Source organism: Meriones unguiculatus, chromosome 2 (assembly GCF_030254825.1).
Source record: "Meriones unguiculatus strain TT.TT164.6M chromosome 2, Bangor_MerUng_6.1, whole genome shotgun sequence".
NCBI lineage: Eukaryota > Metazoa > Chordata > Mammalia > Rodentia > Muridae > Meriones > Meriones unguiculatus.
This window is the reverse complement of record NC_083350.1, coordinates 85359633-85386173: the sequence shown is the minus strand read 5'-3', so window position 1 is coordinate 85386173 and position 26541 is coordinate 85359633. Positions and strand designations below refer to the sequence as shown.

General features: G+C 43.1%; 1 protein-coding gene and 1 long non-coding RNA gene across 2 annotated transcripts in view; one reads left to right on the top strand and one right to left on the bottom strand.

Moving 5' to 3' along the window:
• LOC132652407 (uncharacterized) overlaps window positions 1–22956 on the bottom strand; it is a 39668-nt gene extending 16712 nt beyond the window's left edge. The window contains exons 1-2 of the long non-coding RNA XR_009589945.1: window positions 22553–22956; window positions 22058–22269 (exon numbers count right to left, since the gene is read on the bottom strand). This is a non-coding gene — a long non-coding RNA (uncharacterized LOC132652407). The remainder of the gene's footprint in view (window positions 1–22057; window positions 22270–22552) is intronic.
• Window positions 21682–26541, top strand: part of Thbs4 (thrombospondin 4) — a 37304-nt gene continuing 32444 nt past the window's right edge. The window contains exons 1-2 of the mRNA XM_021657657.2: window positions 21682–22106; window positions 25895–26098. Coding sequence (XP_021513332.2) covers window positions 21776–22106; window positions 25895–26098 — 535 coding nt within the window. The 5' untranslated portion in view covers window positions 21682–21775. The remainder of the gene's footprint in view (window positions 22107–25894; window positions 26099–26541) is intronic.

The following is a 26541-nucleotide window of genomic DNA, read 5'->3' as shown; positions in this document are numbered from 1 at the left end:
TGATGCATATTTGGGCAAATGACTCAATGTAAAAGGTGAAATCTACTAAATATAGGTCAGGTGTGGTGATGTAAGGAAGGGGGTTGCAAGCCTACAGCTACTCTGGGTTATACAGTATGTGGCTAGCCTAGCTTACATAACAAGACCCTGCCTCAGGACAAATTTTTAACTGAAGGGAAAGTAAATAAACAGAAATATGATTCTACAAAGAAACATTTATTATATTGACCTAAGATAGCAAAGGTACAAAGGTACCATTTTCTGTTAATGTTACTTGGAGTTTTATCATAATGGCAGTGAGCAGTAAAGAGGACTGAGAAATGTTTAAGTACCCAGCACCTCTCTTTCTAAACAAAGTAGCCAGGCCAGTGGCTGCACTGATTTTCACAGGCATTGGGAAAGCCTCCGCATCTTAGGTGAACATGAAGAGATAAGCAGCCTACACAAGACTTGATAGTCAACTCTGGATGGTAGTTCTGTATTAGCTAGTGTGACACTGACCAGCCAAGAGGTCCTGGTCTCTGTTCAGTGTTATGACTTTGAAGTGGCCCCCACAAAAGATTCGTGCATTGAAAACATGATCCCAGGTTAGAGACACAACTGAGAACTCATTGGACTTCACTAGCAGATTCATTTGTTAATGAGTTCATTGCTGAATAGACTACTGGTATGTGGGTCTACTTGGGGAAAGTACTTCACTGTCGGCATGCCTTTGGAAAGCATGTCTTGTCATTAGCCCCTGCTCTCCTCTGAATCTTGGTTGCTATGAGGAAAGCAATCTTCTCTCCTTTGAGAGAAAGCAGCTCCTACCACCATGATTCTCTCTGCACCACAGGTTCAGAGCAATAGAGGCAGCTACTTACAAATGAAAATCTCTGACTCTATGAGCCCAAACAAATTTTCTTCTTTGAAAGTCATTCATGCCAGATATTTTCATCTCATCTCAGTGAAGTAAGATTTAGTAATTTGCATAGGTTGAAATATATATGCTGGGAAAACAGTGAAGCTGTAGAAATCCAAACAGCAGAATTCTGGGACCATGGAACACTGGCTTCTGGAGTGGCAACAGAAGTGTTTCAGTATTTTCTCCACAGGTAACTCATAACCAGCATAACCAGAAAATGAAGCTAAGAAGGTTATCAATCCTCAGGGCTTGCTACCATACAGGTGGTTTCCTCAAGGCATTGACTGGCTGACCTCACCTTTGCCCCAGCATCCATACTTGAGGCAAACTCATTGTTTGTTGTATAATTAGTGTTACAAAAGCTTACTGAGAGAGCCTCCTTGATGATTTGGATGAAAATTGCCCCTATAAAAGGCTCATATATTTGACTACTCGGTCCTTTTTGGAGGAAGTGTTTGGGAAGGATAAGAAGAGGTAGCTTCATTGGAGAAAATGTGTTGGCAGCTTTAAGGGTTTCAGAAAGCCCATGACATTCCAAGTCAGCTCTCTCTGACCCATGGTTGTGTCTCAAGATGTAAGTTCTTAGCTAGTGCTTCATTGACTGCCTGCGGCTATGTTCCCCACCATGATGGTCATAGACTCACCCTCTGAAATCATCAGCCCCAGAATAAACTCTTCAAGTTACTTCAGTCATGGTGCCTATTGCTGCTGTGAAACACAACTGAGTCAGCCTCTGTTCTCTTCAACAAAGAAAGGTAGAACCTTGCTGTCCAGATTCACAGCCCAGACAACACATTCTCCTCCTTGGGTATTGGTGTTACTATCTTCAATTAAAGTATCCATAGAACATCTCCAGCCCTGCAGAGTGGCATATTTACCCAGGGTCTCTCATAACTCACACTCTTCTTCAGAGAGCATATCACTTCTCTCCCTCTGCCCTTATCCTCTCCCAGACACAAATAACAGAATACAGAGATGCGTCAGACACAGACACAGCCCTGCAGAAGTTTAAAATGGGGCAAATTTTACCCTCTCCTTGTTTGATTTTTGAAGTTTCAGAAGAGTCTTGAGAACTTTGTATTTTCATGTTTTAAGAAGAAAGTGGTCTCCCCAGGAAGAAGCCTTCTATGAGCCCTGACTGAGCCCACTGCTGGGATTTAGCAATAACCTGCATAGATGACAGCTGGTAGTGCCAGCCTGCCCCAAGTATATTCACACCACAAAGAGTGGTGTGGGATATGAGAGCAGGCACCAACTCCCACAGGTCTGGTGCCAAATCTCTGCTCCATTTATTAGCTCTGTGGCCATGAAGAATCTTCTATCTTCACCTCTTCATTTGTAAAATAGAAATATAACAGTAGTATCTTATCCATGGGCCTGTTGTGAGAGTTAACCAATGTAAAAGTTGCTCTTGGCACAGACTCTGGAATGTAGTATGCATTGACAAATGGCAGATGTTACAGTAGTTGTCCAATAAATTAGCCTCCAAAGAAATTTAGGCTCATGAAAGGAGAAAGAAGTCAACTTGATCTAACAATAAAACGTCAGGAGAGATTCCAGACACGGCTCAGAGCCCAGCTTCCCACTGACTCACTACTCAGTCCCATAGAATGATGAGAATATTAGTAGATTATAAAAAGAAATGTTTCATTAAGAACTGCTGAAGGCTGGGCAGTACAAGCTGGAAGTACTCCAGTGCCACCACAGCATGTTGAACCTGCCTGGGAGGGAAGCAACCTCTCCAACCTCATGGCAAAGTGCAGGCTAGTTTAGGAATCTCACTGGAGTGAAGGTATCAGAGGTGGTCCCCAACAGACATGGCTGGGACCTCTAGCTAATATGAATATGGCATCTATCACAAATATGGCTTCTAACAAATGGACCAATAATTTCCAGCAGAGACACAATGGACCCTCAAGCTGTATAATGGCCTATGGAAATAGCAGGGCCTTTGGAAGCATCCACAGTCCTAGGTTCCTAGGTTCACAAATTTTAGGGAGTTCAAGGATCTCTGAGTTCTAACAGAAGTGGTCCTCAAGCCTAAGGAGGTAGGACTGCCCCATCATTGGGGAAAGAGAGGAAGAGAATGTGTGGTACTATGCAGTGGTCCTGACATCAAATCATCGCTGGTGGAGTTGGTATCTGTTATCAAGGATCTCATAAAATGAAGCTATAAGCCTCCTTTTTAGCCTGCACCCCAATGAGGAAGTTAAAGGGAGGATCCGGATCCCAAAGAATTGGGTTAATCATAATCTGGTAATAGCTTCTCTGAGCCTCATCCTTCCCATGCATAGAAAGGAGTGAGCAGGCTGCAGTAGCGCTTCTTCTGTGGTGAATGCATTTCATCTAGATTCACACAGGCTAGGTCTCTTTAACATGTGCTCTCCACTGAAATATGGTAATCCTCCAAACTCGAAGCTTACCATTCCTGTAAGTAGTCTTTTAAAGGGACCTCTACATCTTCTAAAATAATTAACAGTCAGTACTAAACCTAGAACATCGTCCAAATTTAGTTAAGAGACCTTGTAAGGAAAGGGTGCTGCCTGTTGCACTTCTCTTTTGGGCATTGAAATAAAGATGGGGGAAGAGGAAACTTTTGGTTTCTTTGGTACAGAGTTAGTGAGAGCAGAAGCTGCTTTGACCTGTTGCAGTGGGATAGGGGTAGCCAATGCTCTGTGAAATGTCGGAAAAGAAGAGAATTCTTGGTTTGGGTCCATTTTATACCACCAGGACTACTGCCTCCTCCATCTTTCAATAAATGACCTCTTTATAATGTGTTTCTCTGAAACACAGCATCCTTATTAATAGTAAAATGATTGCTGGTTGTCAGAGCTTGTGGAGAAGGTCACTGGTCACAGGAAGACTGGCAGGATGCTTTCCAGTGGACAGAGTTTTGATCCAATGTAAAAGCGATAATGATTAAGGTCAGAGCTTCTGTCTTTGAGATTGAGAGACCAAAAGATTAAAAATTAGCAGCTATTATTTAAGGTCTGAACTAGGTGGGTGGAGAAGTCTAGGAATGCCCTGAGGGAAAGGACCACCTTACTGCATTCTTTCCCACCCACTAGAGATACAGTTGCTAGGAAACTGGTCCATCCCCCTAGGGAGGGACACCAGGTCATTTGGGGACCTTCCTATAGCCAATCAATTAAAAATGTAGCATTTTGACCAATAGATGCTTGCCAGGCAGGAATTGCCCCTGCCTTGGGCATGCTGGGAGGGACCAGAATCTTTAAATCACCCAACTAACCTGGGCAAGGCTCTCACTGCTTTGGCGGTGGGGGTGTGTGGGCCCAAGCTGCAGCTTGTAATGATTTATAATAAAAAGAACCTCATGCATTTACAGCGGAGTCTGTTTATTCCTGGTCTTTTGGGGTTCGTGAACTGGGCAGAACAAGATGAGGAAAGCCTTTCCTAATCAGTGTCTAATGGAGGCAGGACAATAGAAAACCACTGCCATTCTGTCACTGAAACACAAGGTATCTATTGCAAGGTGGACATCAGCACTAAGCCATCAAGTTCATTCTCAGACAAATGACAGGACATCAATCTAACAGAAAGTTGCTTGGCAAACAACAGGTAGGGATGCTTTATGGGGTGTGCTGGTAATTGCCTGGTATACCCAACCTCACAGTGCAGTCCTGGCTGCGTCCCAACACAAAAGACCTGTGCTTAGGGCCAGGGTACAGCCTTTCTTGGACAGACCCCAAAGACTCATCATGGAGCTTCACCTCATGGACTCTTCCTAAACCACTCATTTCCACATTTTAGACTGAGCAATTCCCTCCTGGTTCTCGTGTGTGTGTGTGTGTGTGTGTGTGTGTGTGTGTGGTTTTTAACCTATACACAGTAAGTAGATGCATCATGCTCTATATGGTGGGGCTCAGACTGTTTTAATTCACAGTGAGTGCTCTGCTGCCAAAGGTCTCTCTCTCCTCCCACAGCCTGATTCTTTGGGTTGGCCAGTGCTCCCCTCCTCCAGGCAACGATACACTGGAGTCTGAAAGTGCTCATTCTGCTTTATTCTGCTTCACATTTGTTTTCTATGTTCTTTTGAACGTCTCAGCTGGTTTTTGTTGTTTTGTTTTGTTTTGTTTTAAGTGAGATTGCTCTGAAAAGGGATATTATTTTTAGAATAAATTGAATCAGGTGAGATGAAATCTAACAAAATTCATTATATCAAAGAAGGTTCTTTATCAGTTACAATTCCTATTTGAGAGATATAACCATGTTCATCATAAATGATAAAGAGTATGCATGTGGGGGGGCTCCCCTTTTCTGAGGAGTAGAGGAGGGGGAAAGGGAGAATAGAGTAGGAGGGTGAACCTGGAGGAGAGAAGGGAAAGGGCTATGATTGGGATGTAAAGGCTACGCAGAGAAACCCTGTTTTGAAAAAAACAAAAACAAAAATTTAAGAAAGAATGGGAGGAAGAAAGAAAGTGTCAAAAAAAGTGTGCATATATTACTGTGTTTGAATTGTCGCTGGTGCTGTAAGGCAGTCTGCCTTCTGCCTGACTTGTTCACGTTTTCAGATAGCAGCTATTAAAATCCCCAAGTTCAGCAAAGCTGAATGGAATTTAGAAAAGACAGACTGGTACAGAACAACCTTTTCCCAGTTTTGTTGGTATAACGTTCTTTTTGGAATGTGTACAATATACCTTTGTTCATTTAAATGCTGATTTCTCTACCCCACTATCTGGTTTCAATCAGGACACTGCATTGTGATGCTTATTCTAAGCATCACCTGTCTTAAGTTTGTGTAAACATGCCACCATTTGTTCTCTGTATTGTCAATAAAACAACTAGCCACAGTGCTGAGCAAGGGAGAGAATAGGGTGGGACATCCTGGTTTGGAGGGGAGGGGAAGGAAGCAAGGGGGAGAGAGAAGAGAGCAGAGATCAGCAGGACAGAACTTTACACCACAAGGAGAGATGAACTGGACCTAAGATAGGGCTAAAAACAAGTATAATGGGTAAAATCTGAATGAGAGGAAACTATGAAGGCTTGGAGGTTTAGGATGGAGTAACTGTTGCCCAGCATTGTGCTCTAGGTTAATTAAATAAATCCTAGTCTCTGTGTATATATTTGAGTATACAGATGGTTTAGGAATAACTGCTGCTTAATTAAAAGATTAATATTAATAACCCATAACACACTTTCCTATTTCACCCAAGAAATTTCTGTGTATTCTCATATTTATGTATATATAAAATAGGTATTTTTAAGCAATTGTTGATTATTTTTTAAAAATTATATAGTGATTTATCTTTAAAAATAATTCTTTGATCTACATATAATTATATAAAAAGTAATGACAGGAATGTGCTGATTTCCACATAAAAATTAAATCTGAGATGAATATTTGATAGTACAGGATATGAAGCATCTTCAATATTTTTCATAGTTGAGCAGTATTTTTATGTTATGATCATCAGTGTTGAGACCATTGACTCATAATACATAATACATTGCAGAAATTGTGGGAAGTCTGTCCTAATCCCAAGACAATAGGGTGACCCCAAGAACCAGGGTATTAAAGAAAGTCTGTCTTAATCCCAAAACAATAGGGTAACCCCAAGAACCAGGGTATTAAAAAAGTCTGTCCTAATCCCAAAACAATAGGGTAACCCCAAGAACCAGGGTATTATAGAAAGTCTGTTCTAATCCCAAGACAATAAGGCAACTCCAAGAACCAGGGTATTAAAAAAATGGTTAGTGTGTAGGCCAGACATCTCTGTGGCAAAACAAAACAAAATTTTAGAAGAAACAAAATTCTGTATTACCCTTAAAAAATGTGCCCAAGTAAACAAAGCTTTTTAAAATTCGTACTTGACTTTGAAATATTTATGAAAGCCACTATGTCTGGAGTTTGGCGATGTACAGTCCATGTACAAATATTTTATACTTGTTCATGCCTGTGCCTGTGTGTGGAGGCCAGAGGCTGAGCTCAGATGTCTTCTTTGGTTGCTCTGCACCTCATTCCTAAAACAGTCTCTCTCTTAACCTGGAGCTAGACTGGCTCACCAAGACCCAACAGTATTTCCTTTGTCAATCTTTCTTCTGCTTTCTTACAACATATCCTAAAGTTACTATTCTGAGATTAATTCAAGAATAATCATATTATTTCAATATAAGCTAAGATTATTCAATCTTTTTACCCTCTCCTAAAAAATACAAGATCATAAAACTATGTAAATTGCCTTCCACCCCACTATTTTGGTTGAGACTGTTAGTTCTGCTTGCTCTGTTTTTTCATAGACTAAAAATCATTACTGGGGGCTGGAGAGATGGCTCAATCAGGAAAGTGTCTGCTGTGCAAGCATGAGTTTGGATGGAAGTCCTCAAGGGAAGCCAGCGCCCCCCTCCCAGGGGTGAGGAGGGGTGGAAAAGGCAAATTCCCGAAGTTCTTTGGCTAGTCAGCCTTCCCAAACCAATGAGCTCTAGGTATAGGGAGACACTGTCTCAAAACTAAGATGAAGAGAAACTGGAGAAGGTGCCCAAAGCCAACCTCCAGCCTCCACACACAGGGACACACATACACTTAGGCACTGGAATGCAGATGCTCACAATCACGAACAAGTGCCCCCACACATGTAGTGCAAGATGCTCTTCTCAATTATAAGAAACCAAAAAGACAAGACAATCAATCAAATGCAGATAACATACTTTATTGGACTATGGGTGTTTTGAGGGCAATTAGGAATTTACAATGTTGGCTGCATTAAACATTATTACAGTATTATTCATTGCAAGTGAGACTATATATAGCCATGATATAGCTATTTTAACTCTAAGAGATACCTACTGGAGTAATTAAATTTCCTGTCTTTAGATCTTCTAAGCAAACAAGCAAGAAGAACAACAATAAAATCCTAGAAGTTTACAGAGGGGGACTGAGGAGAGTAGAAAATTTGTGGCTCTGAAACAACAGTTGTAAATGTCGCTTTTATTCCCTCAGATGAAGGAATGAAATGAGAGCCGTACCCAAGCAGTACTTATACAGAGAACATTTCCTTCTGTGTTCTAATTATCCTTAGACCTAGACCTGTGTGCTTCTAGCCTCTGTACAATCTCCAAGCTGACTGATTCAATACAGTTTCTTGTAGCTTCTGACTGAATTGTTCTGCCTGGCCTCATACTAACTTTGGCAATATATTCTAATCTTCCGGCTCATTCTCATTCTCTGGCTTGCTCTGTCTTCATCTGTGTCTAGCTTGTTCTTTCTGCCAGCTGTCTCTGTAAAACTGTCTCAGGAAGACTGCCACACCACACCACCACCATCATCTGTGTCTAGCCTCTTTTCTTTCTCTGCTCTTAAGTAGCCTCTCTTTCCTGTCTGTCCTCATGAGAATTGTTTGGAGCCTATCTCTGACTCATTCTATCAAATCTTTCTCTGATTCATCATTTTGTCTGACCCTCAATAAAGGTCACTTTCAAGCACGGCTGTTTCCTTCTACAAACTAACCTTACTTTCATTGTTGGGGATTAAAGGTATGTTGTAAAGGTGAGTCTTACTACAGCCAGATCATACTGTAAGCCACCAGTTTCCTCAGTTGTACTATTACCCCCAACTGACAAGCAGGACTATGTGGTAAGTAGAAATAGGGCTGGGACATAACTTGGCAGTAAAGTACTTACCTAGCATGGCAGAGAATCTGGAACTCATCTTCATACCCCAAACACATACAGATAGATAGATAGATAGATAGATAGATAGATAGATAGATAGATAGATAGATACAAAATCTATTCTAAACAACCTAACATCAGAATCATATCAGTCCATGAAGTCCCACAGCTCATATAATGTCAATCACAAGCTGTAAATGACCATGACCTAAACCAACCCTTAGTCTCTATGTTGCTCCCCTGTATGCCAGACAATATATCTTGCTGTACATGAACACGCAGTAACCCTGGCCTGAAATTAGTGTGTTTCTGTCTGCAGTAACAGCTTACCCTGAGTGTGAGTTCAGCTTTTTCAGTTTCTCATCTATAAAGGTAGCCAAAGGTGTTGTACACTTGTGATCAGAGCAGTGACATTCACTCTAAGCCATGTCCTGCCCTCTGTTTTACAAGAGGGCTGCAAAGATTGCCCAAGTGGCCGTGTTTTATGAGAAGGTTAGGTGCCTGTTCCCTCGGTGAGTTTGAGAGCTTGAAGACTGCCAACAGAACCCATGGCCTCTCCACTTCCTCTCACTTTAGAGGGATAATGATAGATTAATATTATGCATGCTAGATTAGTAAACTTGCTCACAAACAAAACATATGAGATCTATTAAGTTAACAAACAATGACTTTTTTTTAAATCCAGGCTTATGTGTTTTTATTCAGTCTTTAACCTACAGAATCTCCACTCACAACACTGACTGGTAGTGGTTATAGCGTCATCGTCCTCTGAAGGATGCACCAGGCTAGGGAGTAAAGACACTAAAGGTTCCCTAAGGCCACACAATGATGAAGTCAGGACCAAGCCTTAGGCAGTCTGAACTAGGACAGTACTCCTATTTGCTTCACTGGGTATCCTCAGAAGTATTTTGGAATTCTACATCTCAGTACTCAGCCTCAGGTCCCTGATGTCAGAGGAAGCCAATCTAGGAACAAACCAGCACTTAATTGTATCATCCTAAAGATGGTTATGACATGTCCTAGTCATTACATTCTATTGCTGTGAAGAGACACTGTAACTAAAGCAACTCTTATGAAAGAAAGTATTTAACTGGGAGATTGCTTATAGTTTCAGAGGCTTAGTCTATTATTCTGGTGGGAAGCATGATGGCCAGGAGCATGGCAGCAGGCAGGCACAATGCTAGAGAAATAGCTAATAGCCCTGGTGTGAAGGCAGGGAGGGAAGGAGGGAGGGAGAGAGGAGGGTGAGATACTGGGCCTGACTTGGTCTTTTGGAACCTCAAAGCCTACCCTTCAATTGCACACTTCCTCCATCAAAGCCACACCTTCTAATCCTTCTAATCTTTTCAAATAGTACCACTCCCTTGTGACTAAGCATTTGAATCTATGAGCCGATGGGGGCAACTCTTATTCTTCAAACCACTGCAGCACATAACCCTAAAATAGATTTTGCCCCTTTCCAATGAAGAAACCGATATTCCACCAGGAAGTGAAGCAACTCCTTGGGACTACTCCTCCAGTGAGGGCTGGGCTTGGGGGAACCTTTCATACCCTAGGAGTCTCTCTCTGAATTGCTTCTCCAGGCCACTGGTAGCCTGAGTTGTCCTTCCCAGGCCAGGGTGAGGTCATCATATACTATAGTCATAATAGAAATAGCCTTGTTGGTAAGTTCAATATATTCCTTGGTTCATTTTTTTAGTTGAGATTTTTTTAAATCATAGAAAATGCAAAAACAAATTGCAAAAATAGAGCATGGGGTTTCAAATAACTTAGAAGAAAATAAGTTTTGTTAATTACAAGAAATTCATTCTCATACCCTCAGCTTAGTAAAGACAGAACCTAAGTTTGCTTGTGGATCATACAAAGGGCAGAACAGAGTAGAAGGTGCTAGGCCTGGGGACTGAAAGCCTGTGTCTGAGGCAGACTATAGTATTTTGGGGGACAGTTGTTTGACCTCCACAACTTCTGAGTTTTCTAGCCTGACTTGTGAAAGTTAAAGCTTCTGTATATTTAGCCCCATTGTTCTAAAGGCTAAGTGAAACCAAGCACAAGGCGGCTCCAGATCTGAATAGGAAAAAGTTGGCCGTGCCTGTGGTGTGGATTACTCAGAGGTAAACCTTATAGCACTGTCTACAGAAGAGAGAAAAGATGTGTGTATGTTTACATAAAACATGCATGTGCATGCAAGTGCTTGCATGCCTAAGTGTGAGTATGAGCACAAATGATATATACATATATATGTATATATTCATGAAAAACCCACTTGCAGTCTCAGACCACTGCATGACTTCTCCTGGGGAGAAATGAACAAATATCTAATCCCTCTGGATCAGATACCAACTGCAGATAAAGAAGCAGTTCCACTCCAGCCTACATTGGTGAACCAAGGAGTTTACTTAGGGTCACTTAACGGAATACAGGTGACTCCACCGCATCTGCCTTACGGAGAAGTTCCATCTTAGCTTGTGACAACCTCCCCAATGTGGTATAGACAAAACCCCTCCTTAACTTACCTTCCTCTTCCAATTATAAACTCCATGTGCATCTTGGACAGGATTACATATACCTGGGAGTGAGGTGAGGCCAGGAGGAAGTGAAATCAGGGGTCTCTCTTTCTCTCTCTCTCATCAGAAATTTCTTTTTCACTAATGTATGTGATGAAATGAATGCTTTATCTCAGAATCACAGCATTCAAGAGAAGAAATGAAGTCTGTTTGTGGATCACATTTCCCAAGATCCAGCAAAGACATTGTGCTCCCATCAGATGATTTCTCAAGTCCATGTTCTTCTCTATTGATATGAAGCTGGTCCGTTTTAATATTTAATATTGTACTTAGAGAAAAGTGAAGAATTGTAGGTTTAGTGATTCATCTGTGGAACCAAGAAGCAAGATGGTGGCCTGAGTCCTACGCCCTTGACCTGAGGAAAATTTGGGAAAGGAGGGGATAGAATTGAAGCAACAGGGGTCCATTGGTTCCCCTTCCTTCCCAAATATTCTGCTTAGAAATCCATTCTAGCCTTGATAGACAAGGATTGCTGTACCTGGAAACTTTTCCTGCAGAGGATCAGGGAGGAACTGTGTTGGGTTTCTGCAGGTCTACAGGCTTTCCTACAACTGCTTCTCATGTGTCACATAAACAGCTATGTGTAGAGTCACATGATTGAGCCCAATCAAACTTTTATTGGGATTTACATAATTCTTACATGTCAGAAACATTACTCTTCCCCCGACTACCTAGGTCTTTAAAAACCCATTCTTGGCTTGCTGGCCCTAGAAAAAGAGGTCGTGACTATATTTGGCCTATGGACCATTTTAAGCCCTTTTTAATTAAATAACAGAAATTGAAGCCATTTTCTCTCTTTCTGACCTCTATTTTCCCTTGTCTTATTTTTCCCCCATGCTCTCATTTGTACCTGATTGATCAGAACATTTTTTCCTCTCAAGCCTTACATCTGTGTTTTATGGCACTATAAACTTCCCAGGGAAATAAAAATCATTTGCCACAGATCCACCTGGAAGTAACCAGCAAGCTCAGTGGCTATGGAGAATGTGGAGCCTCTGGCTGACAGTTCCTTTCTCCCTTCCCAGTGGAATCTGCCTCGTATAACAGAGAATAATATAAATGCAGAGCTATACTTTCTCATTCTGTGGCAGAAAAGTTGTGAGTGTGACTATGAATCACTGCTGGAAAATAAGGTCTTTGGATTCTGTTGGAGTAGTTCTGGGAAGGGAGAGAGACAGAGAGAGAGACAGACAGAAAGACAGAGAGAGACAGAGAGACACAGAGAAATAGAGACAGAGAGAGAAACAAACAGGGGGGAATCATAGCCCCATCCTTTCAGCCAGGAGTAAAGTTCAGTAGCTGACCCTGACCCTAACATTGAGTGGCTGAGGAATTTCTGAGTCTCCCTCTGGGCTTCATGATTAAGAAAACAATGAACTCTCAGGTTGAGGATTGCTACAGTCTATTACCAGACCACCTTCATCCACGGGAAGTTTATGTTGCTAAAGGGATGATGGGCACCATGTAAATTTTAATTATAAGAAAACTTAAAATTGAGTTTCCTATGCCACCAAATGCTGCTAATTGTTCTTTTAGCACCCTTACTTAAGAGGCAACCTGTGTGAACTACCCTCTGGCTAAAGTTCTACTCTGTCAATCAACATCTTCATCAGTCACTGCCCTACAGCTTCCTTCCCCTTGATAGTCAATGGCCCTGGTGGTCACTAGTTTTGAGTCTTCATCCTCACAGCAGATCTCTGCCCCCACCCCAGTATTCCACCAAATCACTTCTTCCAGCAGCCTGATCAAAAACCTCTGCATTTTTATGTGCAAGATGTATTTTAATTTTTTAGGCGTTTTAAAAATTAATTTATTTTTTATTAATTACAGTTTTTTCACTTTCTATGCCAGCTATAGCCCCCTTCCTCATCCTCTCCCAATCTCAGCCTCCCTCCCTCTTCTGCTCCCATGCCCCTCCCCAAGTCCACTGATAGGGGAGGTCCTCCTCCCCTTCTGTCTGACTTTAGCTTATCAGGTCTCATCAGGACTGGATGCATTGTTTTCCTCTGTGCCCTGGTAAGGCTACCTCCCCTCAGGGGAAGGTGATCAAACAACCAGCCACTGAGTTCATGTCAGAGACAGCTCCTGTTCCCATTACTAGGGAAACCACTTAGACACTGAGCTGCCATGGGCTACATCTGTGCAGAGGCTCTAGGTTATCTCCATGCATGGTGCTTGGTTGGAGTATCAGTCTCAGAAAAGATCCCTGGGTGGAGATTTTTTGGTTCTGTTGCTCTCCTTGTGGAGCTCCTGTCCCCTCTAGGTCTTTCTTTTTTTTTTTTTTAATTTTTCGTATTTTAATTTTTATTAATTGTTTGTTTGTTTGGTGCCAGGGATGGAACCCAGGACCTCAAGCTGAGCACACACTCTGCAACCTAGCTTTATCCTGGGCCCATCCAGAAATAGGTTTATTCCTTATCTTGCTTGACTACAGTACCTCCCTGACACCACTTTTCAGATTTTCCCTGGCAGTTTTTGTCATAGTCACTGCTGCTTCTCCTGCCCTCCCAATGTTGGGGGATCCTCAATATCCCCTATAATCCTATTCTTGTTTTACTCGCTCATCTTCAGTTATCCCATCTACACTTAGAGCTCTTAATTGCTGTTTAATTACTGATGCTCCTTAGTCACAGACCCATGACATGGAACACCTCATAGACAGACACCTCTGCCTGAGCATAAGCACTCCCTAAACTCAACATGGCAAAGCCACTCACCACCCACTCCCTGACTCAGTGAATGGCACCCAGGTCAGAAGCCCAGGAAGGTTTTGTACATCTCCCTCCATGGTCTTTATGGTCTTTATGTGACAAGCATGTCCTTTGCTTACAAGGGTCTCCCCTACCTTGTCACCTGAGGATGCAACCTTGCTTCCGCATATGTGGATCTATCTGCATTGCCCACGAGGCACGCTGGGGTTGGCTACCCAGAGGCTATTTTAAGCTGTGGGCTGGCTTTCCCCAGGGTCAGAAGATTGTTCAAGGTTCCTGAATAAACTGCATTGAGAAGAACAACAACAAAAAAAAAATCAGAAAGGAGAGGAGGACCTCCCCTATCAGTGGACTTGGGGAGGGGCATGCATGCAGAAAGGGGGGGAGGGTGGGACCGGGAGGGGAGGAGGGAGGGGCTTATGGGGGGATACAAAAGGAATAAATGTAATTAATAAAAGTTAAATAAAAAATTAAAAAAAGTCACCCCTTTGGGGGATACCTTCCCAACTCATTCCAGCTGTAGGCTGCCTCCTCCAGGCCTCCTTGTTTTCTCTGGCATGCCTCCTCTGTAGCCTGTGTGCTCCTTGCAGCAGCCATTTGCCTAAACCGACCATGAGCTGGAGATTATGCTCCGTTCGTCCACGTGTGTCTGTGCCTAATAGCATTTGGCACGTTCCCACAGAGTGTCCACAGAAGTTGAGTGAATTGTTGGATAGATGCATAGTAACTACTTGCTGGGTATTGATTGTGTTAACATTATTGAAAATGGTGTTAATTATTAATTCCATGCTGAATTGGCAAACATTCATTTGATAATTATATACTTTGATTAATTATGTAACTTTCAAATGTAGAGTTGGAAAAACAGTTAAGCCCCTTAGGGAGACAGAGGGTCATTCGTAGTTAGCACCAATCAAACCGTTGGCTTCTAAAATCCCTCAGGTGTTAGTACCTTTAGTTAGGTTAAATATATCCTTAAAAGCCCAAACGATATACTATTCATTTGCTTACAACATCTGCCTTGGTTGAACCTCAACATAGACAAAAAAATAAAAAAATAAAAAGACCCTAAATCTGGGCTTCTTTACTTCAGTTAGTGCATAGTTGGCACACACCTGTAATTCCAACACTTGAGAGGCAAGAGGATCCTGAGTTTAGGGCTATCTTTAGCTACTTAACAAACCTGAGACCATCCTGAGCTATCATTCTATCCCCTACTGACATTCTCTGCCACATTTTTTTAACAGAAACATCTGGAAACCTGGCCCCAGGGCGTTCCTAGCACATTATTGTTATTACTGCCTAGGAAGTCACATGTGAATGGATTAATGATGGCCTAGTGAACAAGAGGACTAATGTAAGGAATGCTGGTGGTCAGACTCTGAGCACATTTATTAACTGAATAGATGGGCTCACAGTGGCAGCTCAGGCTCTTTTTCTAAGGCATTTTACACACAATTTAGTAAAGCATATTAAAGAAGCTTAATGACAAGCTTCTGTGGAGTCCGCCAAGACCCCCGGTGAGAAGGAAAATGAGTAATGTTTACATCCTTTTTTCTCTGTTTCCCTATTTCCAGTGCTTAATTGCTATAACAAAGCATTTTCTAAATTCTGGAGGGAAAAAAAATCTATGTTTAATTGCATACTTATCAAAAGCCCTTTTCTTCATTCACTGGACCATGATTTGTGCTAAATAGTTTCTAGAAAAGCTATTTTCTTGTCACTTCATCAAGTCCCTTCCTTTATTATTAACATTCAACTAAATATTCCTATTCAGCATCCACATGCTCTCAGTGCTGTGTATAAATGTCATCACATAGCAGAATGTAAAACATATTAGCTTTATCCATTTTGTGTTAATAGTTTATAATCCATTCAATAATTCAAGTATAAATCTGGCATAAGTAATGGTAACTTTATACGTGTATCAATGAACAAATGTGTCTGAAGCATCTGCTTAGCTGTGTCAAATAGTGGTGCGGAGTGATTTTCCCACTTCTGAAGAAACATTGCAGCCATCCACATCCTGGGTGTGGCTGTCAAGGTCAATGCTGATGTCCAGCTTTGCTTGAGATGTGTAAGGAGCAGAGGGAGTCCTGAGTGAATTTATATTATTGACCAGCACACCAGTGCCTCAGGCCTATGAGAACGGTGAAGCCCTCCTTTGGTCCATGTGCAAATACTGACAGAGTGTCCAGAATGCATCTTCCTTCTCCAGGATGTTTACAGCCTGAGATTATGGTCCTACAGAGATCTCCTGTTGAGACTGTGCAACCCCTCCTCCTGTGCTGTACACATAAATGTGCTGAGGTTCCCAGTTGTTGCATAGTAGGTACCCTCCATCAGGCTGAGCATGGCCCCACAATCATAGGTCCTGCCCCCACCCTGTACACACGTGTATATGTGTGTGCGTGTATGTGTGTGCATGTGTGTGTGTGTGTGTGTGTTTGTGTGTGCATATGTGCATGTATGCAAGCACGCATGTGTTGTTCCAGTCAGGTTTTCAGGACCAAGCTGCTCAGGATGCAATGGAAATGCTTGTTGCTTGCCTGATGAGGCTTTCAGGAAGAGTGATGTGAGCTCCCACCCTGGTCTAGAAGTGACTTAAGAAAGCAGGAAAAGGAGAATGGCTGTGGGGTTCTTTTGACAATGTGGGCGTGATGTTTAGGATGGGTTCCCATACCTGAGCCTGCACTGTGCACACTGGAACCTCTGTCACTGAGGGATGGATCACTCTTTTTTACATATTTGCCTAGATGCAGGGTTAAATGAAAGGAAAGTTATAGAGTTGAAATTGTCTGCAAACGTTAAAAACTGAGTCATGTTGTGCATTACAGCATACTGTGGGAAAGGAGTGTGCAACAGTGAGCCCTTGTCTAACCAACTACCCAGCATCGATGGCTGATAAAGAAAAATGTTTGTCACACCCATGTGGGGACGGCTTGACAGTTGTGCTGACCTTGCTTGGACCTATTTGCTTGTCTGAGTCAGCACTCACAGATCATGGCTAGCTTAGCCTAAAGGGGTGCCATGCCCTGTCACTTGGTCTCTACAAGTCTGGCACAGGTCAACAGCAAGCAGACCTAACCATGCCAGCACCTTTTAAACATCTCACTGCAGTGCTTTTGCTAACCCCCTGTTGAGCACACCAACCATTTCTCTAAAAAGCTGCATATACACATGGATTGTTGGCATTGCCATAGCATCATCCAAGGTTACAGAGTTCGGAAAGAGAAGCCAGTGCTAGGCTCTATCATTGTTAAGCATGGGACACTGTAATGGGAGGGGTGCTTTCAAAACTACAGGAGCTGATCCGCAGGGCTTCAGAGCCTGATGTTAGAAAAATTAAACAAATAAATTCAGATGCTATTAAAATAACTGGATAAAGTTCAATGTAAGTGCAACCACAGATTTATACACACAGGTACATGCACACTCTCTCAAGCATACACACTCATATGAACATGCACACATGGATACACACATACACACATGCACAAATACACATTTTAGATCTAGGTACCACATGGAACAGAAAACACATTCTATTTTTCTTTCTGAGCCTGGCTTCTTTTTTCCTTTTTAACATAATGATTTCCAGTTGTACTCATTTTCCTGAATTTCATTATTTCACTTTTCTTCACAGATGAGTAAAATTCCATTGTGTATATGTATCCCACTGGTTTTACTCATTTATCTGTTGGTAGATGTCTAGATGTTTCATTCTGATGTTGTGAACAGTGTGGCAGCAAACACACGCATCTGTTCCTCCTTCCCACATCAGAAGCATTTGTTGTCAAGTCTTATTGACGGTCGCCATTCTGACTAGGGTGATCTGGAGTCTAAAGACATTTTAATTTTCATTTCTGTTTTGAATAAAAATATTGAACACTTTTTCACTTACATGCTGGCCATTTAGGTTTTCTATTTCAAGTTGTCTGTTCAGTTCATTGGCCCATTTGTTGATGGGATGATGATGATGATGATGATGATGATGTGTATATATATAAGAGAGAATATGTTTAATTCTTGGAGTTCTCTTTATATCCTAGATATTAACTCCCGTTGATGTGCAGTTGGCAAACATTTCTCCCCATTTTGTAGGCTGTCTCTCCACTCTGGTGGTTATTTCCTTTGCTCTGCAGTGGCTTTTGAATTCCATCCATCCTCTTTGTCCATTCTAGGAGCTGCGCCATGGATTCCTTTTCACAGAATCCTCCCTGTGCTTATATCTTAAAAGCATTTGCTGATGTTCTCTGGCATTTTCCAGTATTGCACTGAGGTCTCTCATCTACTTCTTTGGAACCATGAATTACACACACACACACACACACACACACACACACACACACATTTTTTAGAATCTCTTTTTCCTAGCAGGTTCCTCAGGAAACAGCTTGCACATGTTAGCACACCATACATTTTCATTGAACTTTACCAGTAGACAGAAAAGAATAAAAGGACATTCTCAGAGCCTAACTAAATTATCTGTTGAGACCCTGCACTCTCAGAAAGCTGAAAGCATGGAAGGGTCTTGGGCAGTTTCTCTTCATGTTGTCATAATCAAAAGGACATACATACATATGTGTGTATGTGTGTGTTTTGAGACAGGGTTTCTCTGTGTAGCCTTGACTGTCCTGGACTCACTTTGTAGACCAGGCTAGTCTTGAACTCAGAAAGATATGCCTGTCTCTGCTGGGATTACAGGTGTGTGTCACTGAGCCAGCTGGAACCACCAATATTATAACAAAAAAATATAAGCATAGAACTGATTCATTCTTTTGCCATAGATTTCTGTTGTAAAACTTTTTATTGATTCTTTGTGAATTTCACATCATGCACCCGAATTCCACTCATATCCTCGAAACCTATACACAAAAAGAAAACAAAAGATAAAATAAAAAATAAAGCATCTCACTGTGGAAGCTGCGATGTGTCAGTGTGTCAAACAGCTTAACTTGCAAATGCACATTGTTCACTGTACCGAGTGAGTGGTCTGGTCTGAGGCCTCTGGATCCTCACAGGGACTCCTCTCTGATATCCTGTTGTTGCCCTGTGTCATGTCCTGCTGCTTTGGATCTGTAGAGCTGACCCTTCATGTGCTCAGACCATAGATGGAGGAGATGTAGGGGTGAGTCGCCTCAAAGCCCTGCATCTGGGCCTGGGTGGTAGCTGAATTGTTCAGCCCACCAGCTCTCCTACACCCAAGCCACCAGGGCCAGACCTCCCGGGGGCCCAGGCAAGGGGTGGGGCAAGCTCTGTGCATCCCTCAGACATCAACATGGCCCCAGATGGTAGCCCAGACTAGGAACGTCTTGCATGGCCTTTCATGATAACATGGGCCACAAACATCAACATAGGTCCCTGCTGCTGCAGAGCTATGAGCCCAGACATTACCCTTGGTGGGAACATGGACCTGGGCATCACCAGGGCCTCAGGTGGCAGCACAGGCCACTCATATCAGAGTGTTTCTCTCTACCCTCTCAACCACTGAACCATCTCTCCAGCCCCTCTCTCCACCCTCAAATTTCCAGTTCCTCTTCTTTTCAGAGCGCATAAACCATCCCGCTTCCCTTTCTCTCCCATCTCTCCACCACATACTTGCTCATTGTAGAAGTGCCTGCCTGCACTCCTGCCTCTGTCATAGATTTCTCAGTATAATACACTTTGTTATAATCAAACTTCCTCTTGATTATGACAACATGAAGAGAAAGTGCCCAAGACCCCTCCATGCTTTCAGCTTCCTGAGAGTGCAGGGTCTCAACAGATAATTTAGTTAGGCTCTGAGAATGTCCTTTTATTCTTTCTGTCTCCATTATCCCTACTGGTAAAGTTCAATGAAAATGTATGGTGTGCTAACATGTGCAAGCTGTTTCCTGAGGAACCTGCTAAGAGAAAGAGATTCTATGGTGAAACACAATGGTGAAACACACTCACCAAAACAAAACAAGACAGAACAACCCTGTAATAGCTTAGAGTTTAGTCTTAGCCACATGAGGAAAACAGGAAGTGCTCTAGATATTTTAAGTAGGAAAAACTTAGTGTAGGAAAATGGTTAATAATGAAGAAGTGAGTTGGCAAACAGGGAACCATGGGCAGGGGCAGTGGAGAGAAAATAGCCACAGGATACAATCCAGGTCTGTGGTGGATCTGATCCACAAGAATCACAGAGTCATTGGCTCGGAGAGCTGTAAGGAATCTACCCTCCACCTTCTTATGCCCTCTCCTTTCCCATTTTACCCAGACTTTGGCCAGCCCGCCGAGGAACGACGTTTGATATGAGTGGAGATGGCACTGACACACTGAACAGAAGCTCACAGGGCAGACTGTGGCCCTGCTCGCTGACTCCTTTAGGGAGTGGCCTTACTTTGTGTCAGTGTAAGCTATGGTGTTAAGCAGTATAACAATTGCTCTCTCTCCTTTTCTTTTTCTTTCCCTCCTCCCCCAGGTATCATTATATAATACATGCTAGCCTTGACCTATGTGGCTGAAGCTGACTTCAAACTCATGATTCTCCTGCCTCGGCTCCCTGAGTCCCTGGGATTACAGGGATGTACCATTACAAGTTTTGTTACTTGTGGTTTTGTGGTTTGGGTGCCCTGTGTGTGTGTGTGTGTGTGTGTGTATGTGTGTAAATCTGCTGAAGAAGATCCTTAATACACTTAACCAGCTGAAAGCTAATGAACATTGGCTCTCAAACTTGTAAATATTCACACACTCGTTTTGAGGCTTACTCTGAATGAATTGTATGAAGCATTTAAAGGCAAAGCTGTTTTGTTTAAAGCATGGGCTGGAGCGCTGGGCTCCCTCTAATCTTGACACACAGTTTGGGGACCTAAAGCTTCCCAGGTCGGATCTATCTCATTGTTTACAGCTGCACAGGCCCACCCCTTTTGTGTGTCTTCAAGTCTAATTGGCAGGCATGTGGGGACCCATTCCATCTATTGCACTAGATAGCACAGTATTAAAGAAAAGTCCAAAGAGGCCTCTATTAGACCCCCAGGAGAAGACTGCTGGGAGGACAACTCAGATCTCGGGGTCATTAGCTATACACACAGCTGGAAGTGGTTCTGGATCATTCGGCCAAGTTTGGGAACAGGATGGGTTAAGCATCCAGCTGGGGTAGATGGCTTCTACAAATGGAATTCTTTGTCTCAAAGAAGAAGACAGGACAAGATAGGACGAGAACTAGTTTGCAGGGCACTCTGCATTGGTGGAGATTGTTACATGGGGAGATTTCTTACCACCGCTTTCCGGGTGGTTTTCCCATGCTCTCCTCGGAAGGCTCTCCCTGGGAGGAAGAGGGGTCACTTGGGTGCCCCTGCTTGGTCTTCCTAGCCCGATACCTTCAGAAGGAACCTTTTGGGAGCAGGGAGCGGCCCAAGGGTGCAGAGCACCTTTGCAAAGGGGCCTGAAGTAAATCAGCAAGGACTCGAGGCGTCTCAGTCTATGGGTCGCTGTCTGCATGGATGCCTTGATTGTGCTTATTTCCAAAATCAAACGAAACAAAACAAAACAACAAAACCCCTTTTCACTGGTCACTCTTTGTATCTCACAACTTGATGGAAAAAAATTTCATCACTTCAAGTACTCAAGAAAAGCTTGTAGAAATACACAAATCCTACTGCCCCCTGGACCACGGGAAGCAGAACTGTGGGGGATCAGTTGGGAAAACAATCAGAGACTTTAAAGATATGCCCAAGCGATGTTTCTCTAGAAAACATGAAATGTAAGAGGAGAGAGGTGCTCAAGGCCAGCGGGCCAGGATACTGGCTTCCTCCGTCGTGGCGCTCTCTGCCCATCCTCGCACCCTGTCCTCTCTTTAGAACCCCTCCCTTCCTCAGCGCGCCCGTGTCCACCCACACCTTCCCACTGTCCACCTCGCTCCATTCCGTCTGGTCTCCGCACCAGCATTTCCTTCTGCGGCCCACGCTCGCGGTTCCCGCCGCCCCTGCTCTTCCCGGCAAATGGGGGATCCTGGCCAAGGGGGCCGCCCGGAGCCGGCCCTCCCCCAGCCCCCCCTTCCGGACAGCTGGACCATAAAGCGCGGGCTGCAGCGGTGGAGCCCAGCGGCCAGCGCCCCTCCGACGGCTGCGCACTGCCCGCCCGCCACCTGCGCCGCTCGCTGCTCTCGGCTCGCGGACCCACCCGCGGACAGCGCCCTACCCCGGCTGCCGCCCGCACAGGCCCCGCGGAGCGCAGGAGTCACCATGTCGGCCCCACTCGCGACCGCCTTCCTCCTGCTGTACCTGGTTGTGCAGCCGTGGCAGCGGGCGGGCGCCCAGGCCGCCCCCCAGGGTAAGTGGCCACCCAGGGTCCCCTCTGCACCCAGGTGGCTGTCGCTGTCCTGTGATCGCCCAGATGGGGCAGCTCTGCGCTCTTGCTGCTCTGCCCGGGGCTCCTGTGGCCTTGCCCCGCACCTCTCGGTTCCTCTGGGGTCTGAATGGAAGTACGTCGTGACCTGGAAGTGAGGAGGAAAGTCTAGAATTTTCTCCAAGTCCGTTACCCAACCATGGGGCCAATTCCCTAAACTACAGTTTGGAGGGTGCAAATTTATTCCCAGCATTCACTGCAGAATGTGCCTCAGGGTTCTTGGTCTTCCGGCAGGGATGAGCAGTGGAGCAGCGTCTGTCTGTCTGTCCCGGCAGCCCTTCTCCCAGCAGAGCCTGAGCGCCCTGTGACAGCTGTTCATCCACACGCCTGCCTGAGCTTGCTCCTTATACTAACTTCCCCCCAGGACTTACCTGATCTCTTGAGTCTCTTCAGAAATTGATCTTTTTCTGTGAAGAGGTTTTCTTAGAAAACCTCTTTTTTTTTAATTTTTTCTTAGAAAAAAATCAAAAATTTGACAGAGGTTTGAAATAACTCTCAGGTAGAAGGCACTCAGGGCTAAGCAGCATTTCTTGTAAAGGCCACAGGGAAGAAATTACTGCAGTTAGGAAGGATGCCGGGGCTCTGGCGGGCTTGCACACGGCCTTCTCGGCGCTGCAGGGAAGGGAAGAGTGGAAGCAAAACCCAGGTGGAGTAAATGAAATGCTTTCTGCCCGAAGCTGGGCAATGCGAGCCTGTGAGGCAGTCCGTTTTCCCCTCCACCACAGTGGCCACCCGTGTCACCGAATGGTCCAACCAGGACCGTCCTGCTGTTTTCGGTTTGGGTTGGAGTACTGGAGTCCTATGGTCTTGCACATTGTGCCTGTTTCTAAGAAGATGGGAAAGGAAGTTAAACACACACACACACACACACTTCAAACATTTTCTTATCCTGAGAGGGTATTTTCTGTTATATAATACTATCTGTTATATAAATTCTTGACATTGGAGCACACAACTTCCTGGCTTGAGTTAGGTTCGAATTCTGCGTCTTAAGCCTGACAGTTCTGTAGAGACTTGAGCTCAAGTGATAGAACCGAAAGCATCTGCTGGAGACCATCTGATTAAGTCAAGTTTCTGGTAGATTCTTTTATAGACTTAAGTCGGCAATCAGCAGCTCAACTGGATTAATTCACTTATTTCCTTTTCCCTCCGAGTTGGGCTGCTAAGCCTAAATTAGCACGTATGCAATTTCCATGCTTATCAGTGTGGAAATTTCACCTGTAACATTAGAGGCTAGTGTTTGACTCCGGTACTTTTACTGAACTGTAATAGCATTAATAGGAAACGGTAGCTTATTTCCTCCTCAAAATCCTCTCTAAAGTCATTGCAAACTAACCCTAGCTCAGCCTCTGGAGAGAACAGCAAATGAATCTGATGATTAGCCATGCAGACTCAAGCCAGTTAAATCCCAGGCCTGATGGAAGTGGAGCCGGCATGGCCCACGAGGAATTTAGTCTGGAATACAGTTCTCTAACTTTGAATTTATGTCTCTTTCTTGAAGATGCCCTATCTAGAACAGAGTTTTCAGACAAATCACTTTATTTCAACCTTATTTCTCACTGGTGGGAATGATAAGCTTTCAATTCTTTAGAGATTAAAGACCTTGATTTCCCCATTTGAAGTAAATAGTCAGCAGCTGTTTTTGTAGTTTGGGAATGTGGAATGCTAGGAGGATACATTTGCTGTTTTGCTTTTCAACACATCTCGTATTAAATTCACTACTATGTGAGAGCTTCTAGGGAAAAGAAACAGCATAGATCCAGCTTGGAAACAAATTATGTATTTAAAAGAATAAACACACTTGAGAAACTAGGGTTTCTCCTATTTGTCTTAGAAATTTTATTTATTTATTTTTTTAATACAAAGTAATACTTGTTCATTGTACAAACAATCAGAATTGCAAGAAAGTAAACAAAAAACATTATAAAGTCTAGAAATAGCTACTTTTAATGTAAAGATGTTATTGAATCAACTTTTGTTCCAAATCTGTCTAAACAAAAAAATCACTGAAGATAACATATTGCACATATATATAATTTTATAACTTTTTTACTTTATCATGAACATTTTTCTAAATCTGTATGAATATAACTACATTTCAGAAATATAGACCAAAATTAATGTAGTCAGTTTTGTAATGTAGGACATTAACATTGTCTCTGGTATTTTGATATCATATTTACTGTCTTACCTGATGGGTTGCTTTGATTGGTGCCAGGCATTGCTTTAACTGTAAAGTCATTCTTTGCTAAGGACACTTAACATTTTCATGGCAAAGTGCTCAGTCAAGAAAGCTTCAGTATTCCCAACCCTGCTTTTCCTAGTTTCACCCAATTTCTTCTACAACGAAGCTATAGGATCACAAGTGATGGTATATCATGTACCTAAGTCTGTTACTGCCTTATCTATCATTTCCTTCCAATACATTTCGTTAAATAGAATTGCTAGGTCAAGGGGCATTTGTGTTTCAGAGTCTTTGATACAGTTAATTAAATTCCCTTCAGAATGTTTCTATCGATTTGGCCTGAAGACATGGTGTAGAGATAGAGAGCATGCCTAACATGAAGCCCTGGGTTCAATCCCCACTACAGAGAAAAGAGAATTTTTACTAATTTAAATTTTACTTAACAGAATATGAAAGAATACCCTGAACTCTCTTCTACAGTGTTAGGTATTTTAAACATTTTCAATTTGATAGCAAAATAGTATTATTTTAATTAGCAATTCCTTCAATACTAAACGAGCATATGAATATTTATTTATGTACCTGTTAGCCATTTGTGGTTCTTTTTCTGTAGACTTGCCAATTTTTCTGTTTAGAATGCTTATCATCTTGCTGATTTGTAAGAGCTCACCATTTTAATAACCAGATTACTGAAGACAAGAGATAGCTCCCAGTGCTGAAGTTCCCGCCAGTCAGGGAAGGATTTAGTGGTATCCGTACACATTAGGCTTCAGTCTGAGTGTCAGTGTTACACCCCATCAGCTTTGTCACTGGACACTCAGCACTGGACAAACCCTTTGCACCTCAGTGAGTCTTAGGAAGCATTTGCCAGGAAGTGCTGCCTAGTGATGTAAAACAATTCACAGCTATACAAATGCAGCCTTTGTTGTTTGTAGACCAACTCCATCCCTCTGGATGCACTGTTTTGGTTCTTCGACGGGATCTTTTTTAAACAGAAATACAGGAGAAGTGCAGATGCTGTCACAAAAGTGGCAAGTCACACTGGGGTCCCGTTCCTACCACCGCATGCATGGGTTCTGCCTCTTTCCCTGTCTTGTCATGGAACTGGAAATTGCAATTGGCTCTGGTCCAGCAGGTACATAAAGGACCCCAAATTACCCCAAGTGTAATTTGCTGCTTGAGAACCTGAGAGAAACACGAGGCTTTAAGCCTCAAGTGTTTTTCCTAGGAGACATTTTCAGAGCCACTTGTTCAGCCAAATCCAATTTTGTGTTTGCAAATCTAGGCTTCTCTTTAGGGCTGTAGCAATAAATATTGGGCTATATTTCTTCTGCTTCAAATGTCCAGCCACTAAGACAAGGAAGAACTGGTGATTTTGGCAATGTGGGGGAGGGGAGGGGCAGCAAGACGCTTCACATTATTTTGTAGCTTATTGTCAAATGCTCCCCCCACCAACTTATAACAACAAAAATTGTTTGCTCCAAAGTCAGTCTTTCACTGATCACACACTTGCTTCTCATCTCTCTAGTCTTTGACCTTCTGCCATCTCCTAGTCAGAGGTTGAACCCGGGTTCCCTGCAGCCAGTCCTGACAGATCCCACACTGCAGGAACTCTACGTAATCTCCACCATCAAGCTGCAGAGCAAAAGCTCAGCCACCATCTTTGGCCTCTACTCCTCAAACGACAACAGCAAATACTTTGAGTTCACTGTGATGGGACGTTTGAACAAAGGTAAGCCAACGTGCAGGACTTTCATGAAGTGCTCTTCCTATTCCAGGATTTAGGGTCTACTTTCCTTTGCTCATTTCCTTTTCGATGCCATGTTCTTCATACTTACCTGTATGAAGGTAGTTGGGAGAGAGAAATGAAGAATTGCTTATGGCCAATATATATATTATCATATTACATGAGGTTTCATTGTGGCATTAACATACATGTAGGGAATGTGTTTTCACTGTCTTCACCACCAAATTGCCCTCTCTTGTCCCATCCTCTTCTCATGTTTTGAGAGGCTTGTTCATTTGTTTATTGTAAGGCAATGCATTTAATTAGAGTTAGACAGGATTATTTACAGGAGCATGTAACCGCCAGTGGCCACACTACTGAAGAAGCTGTTTCTCCCTACCCCAGCCACCATTAAATCTGACCACCCATAGATCCTTGGGAAGTGTTGG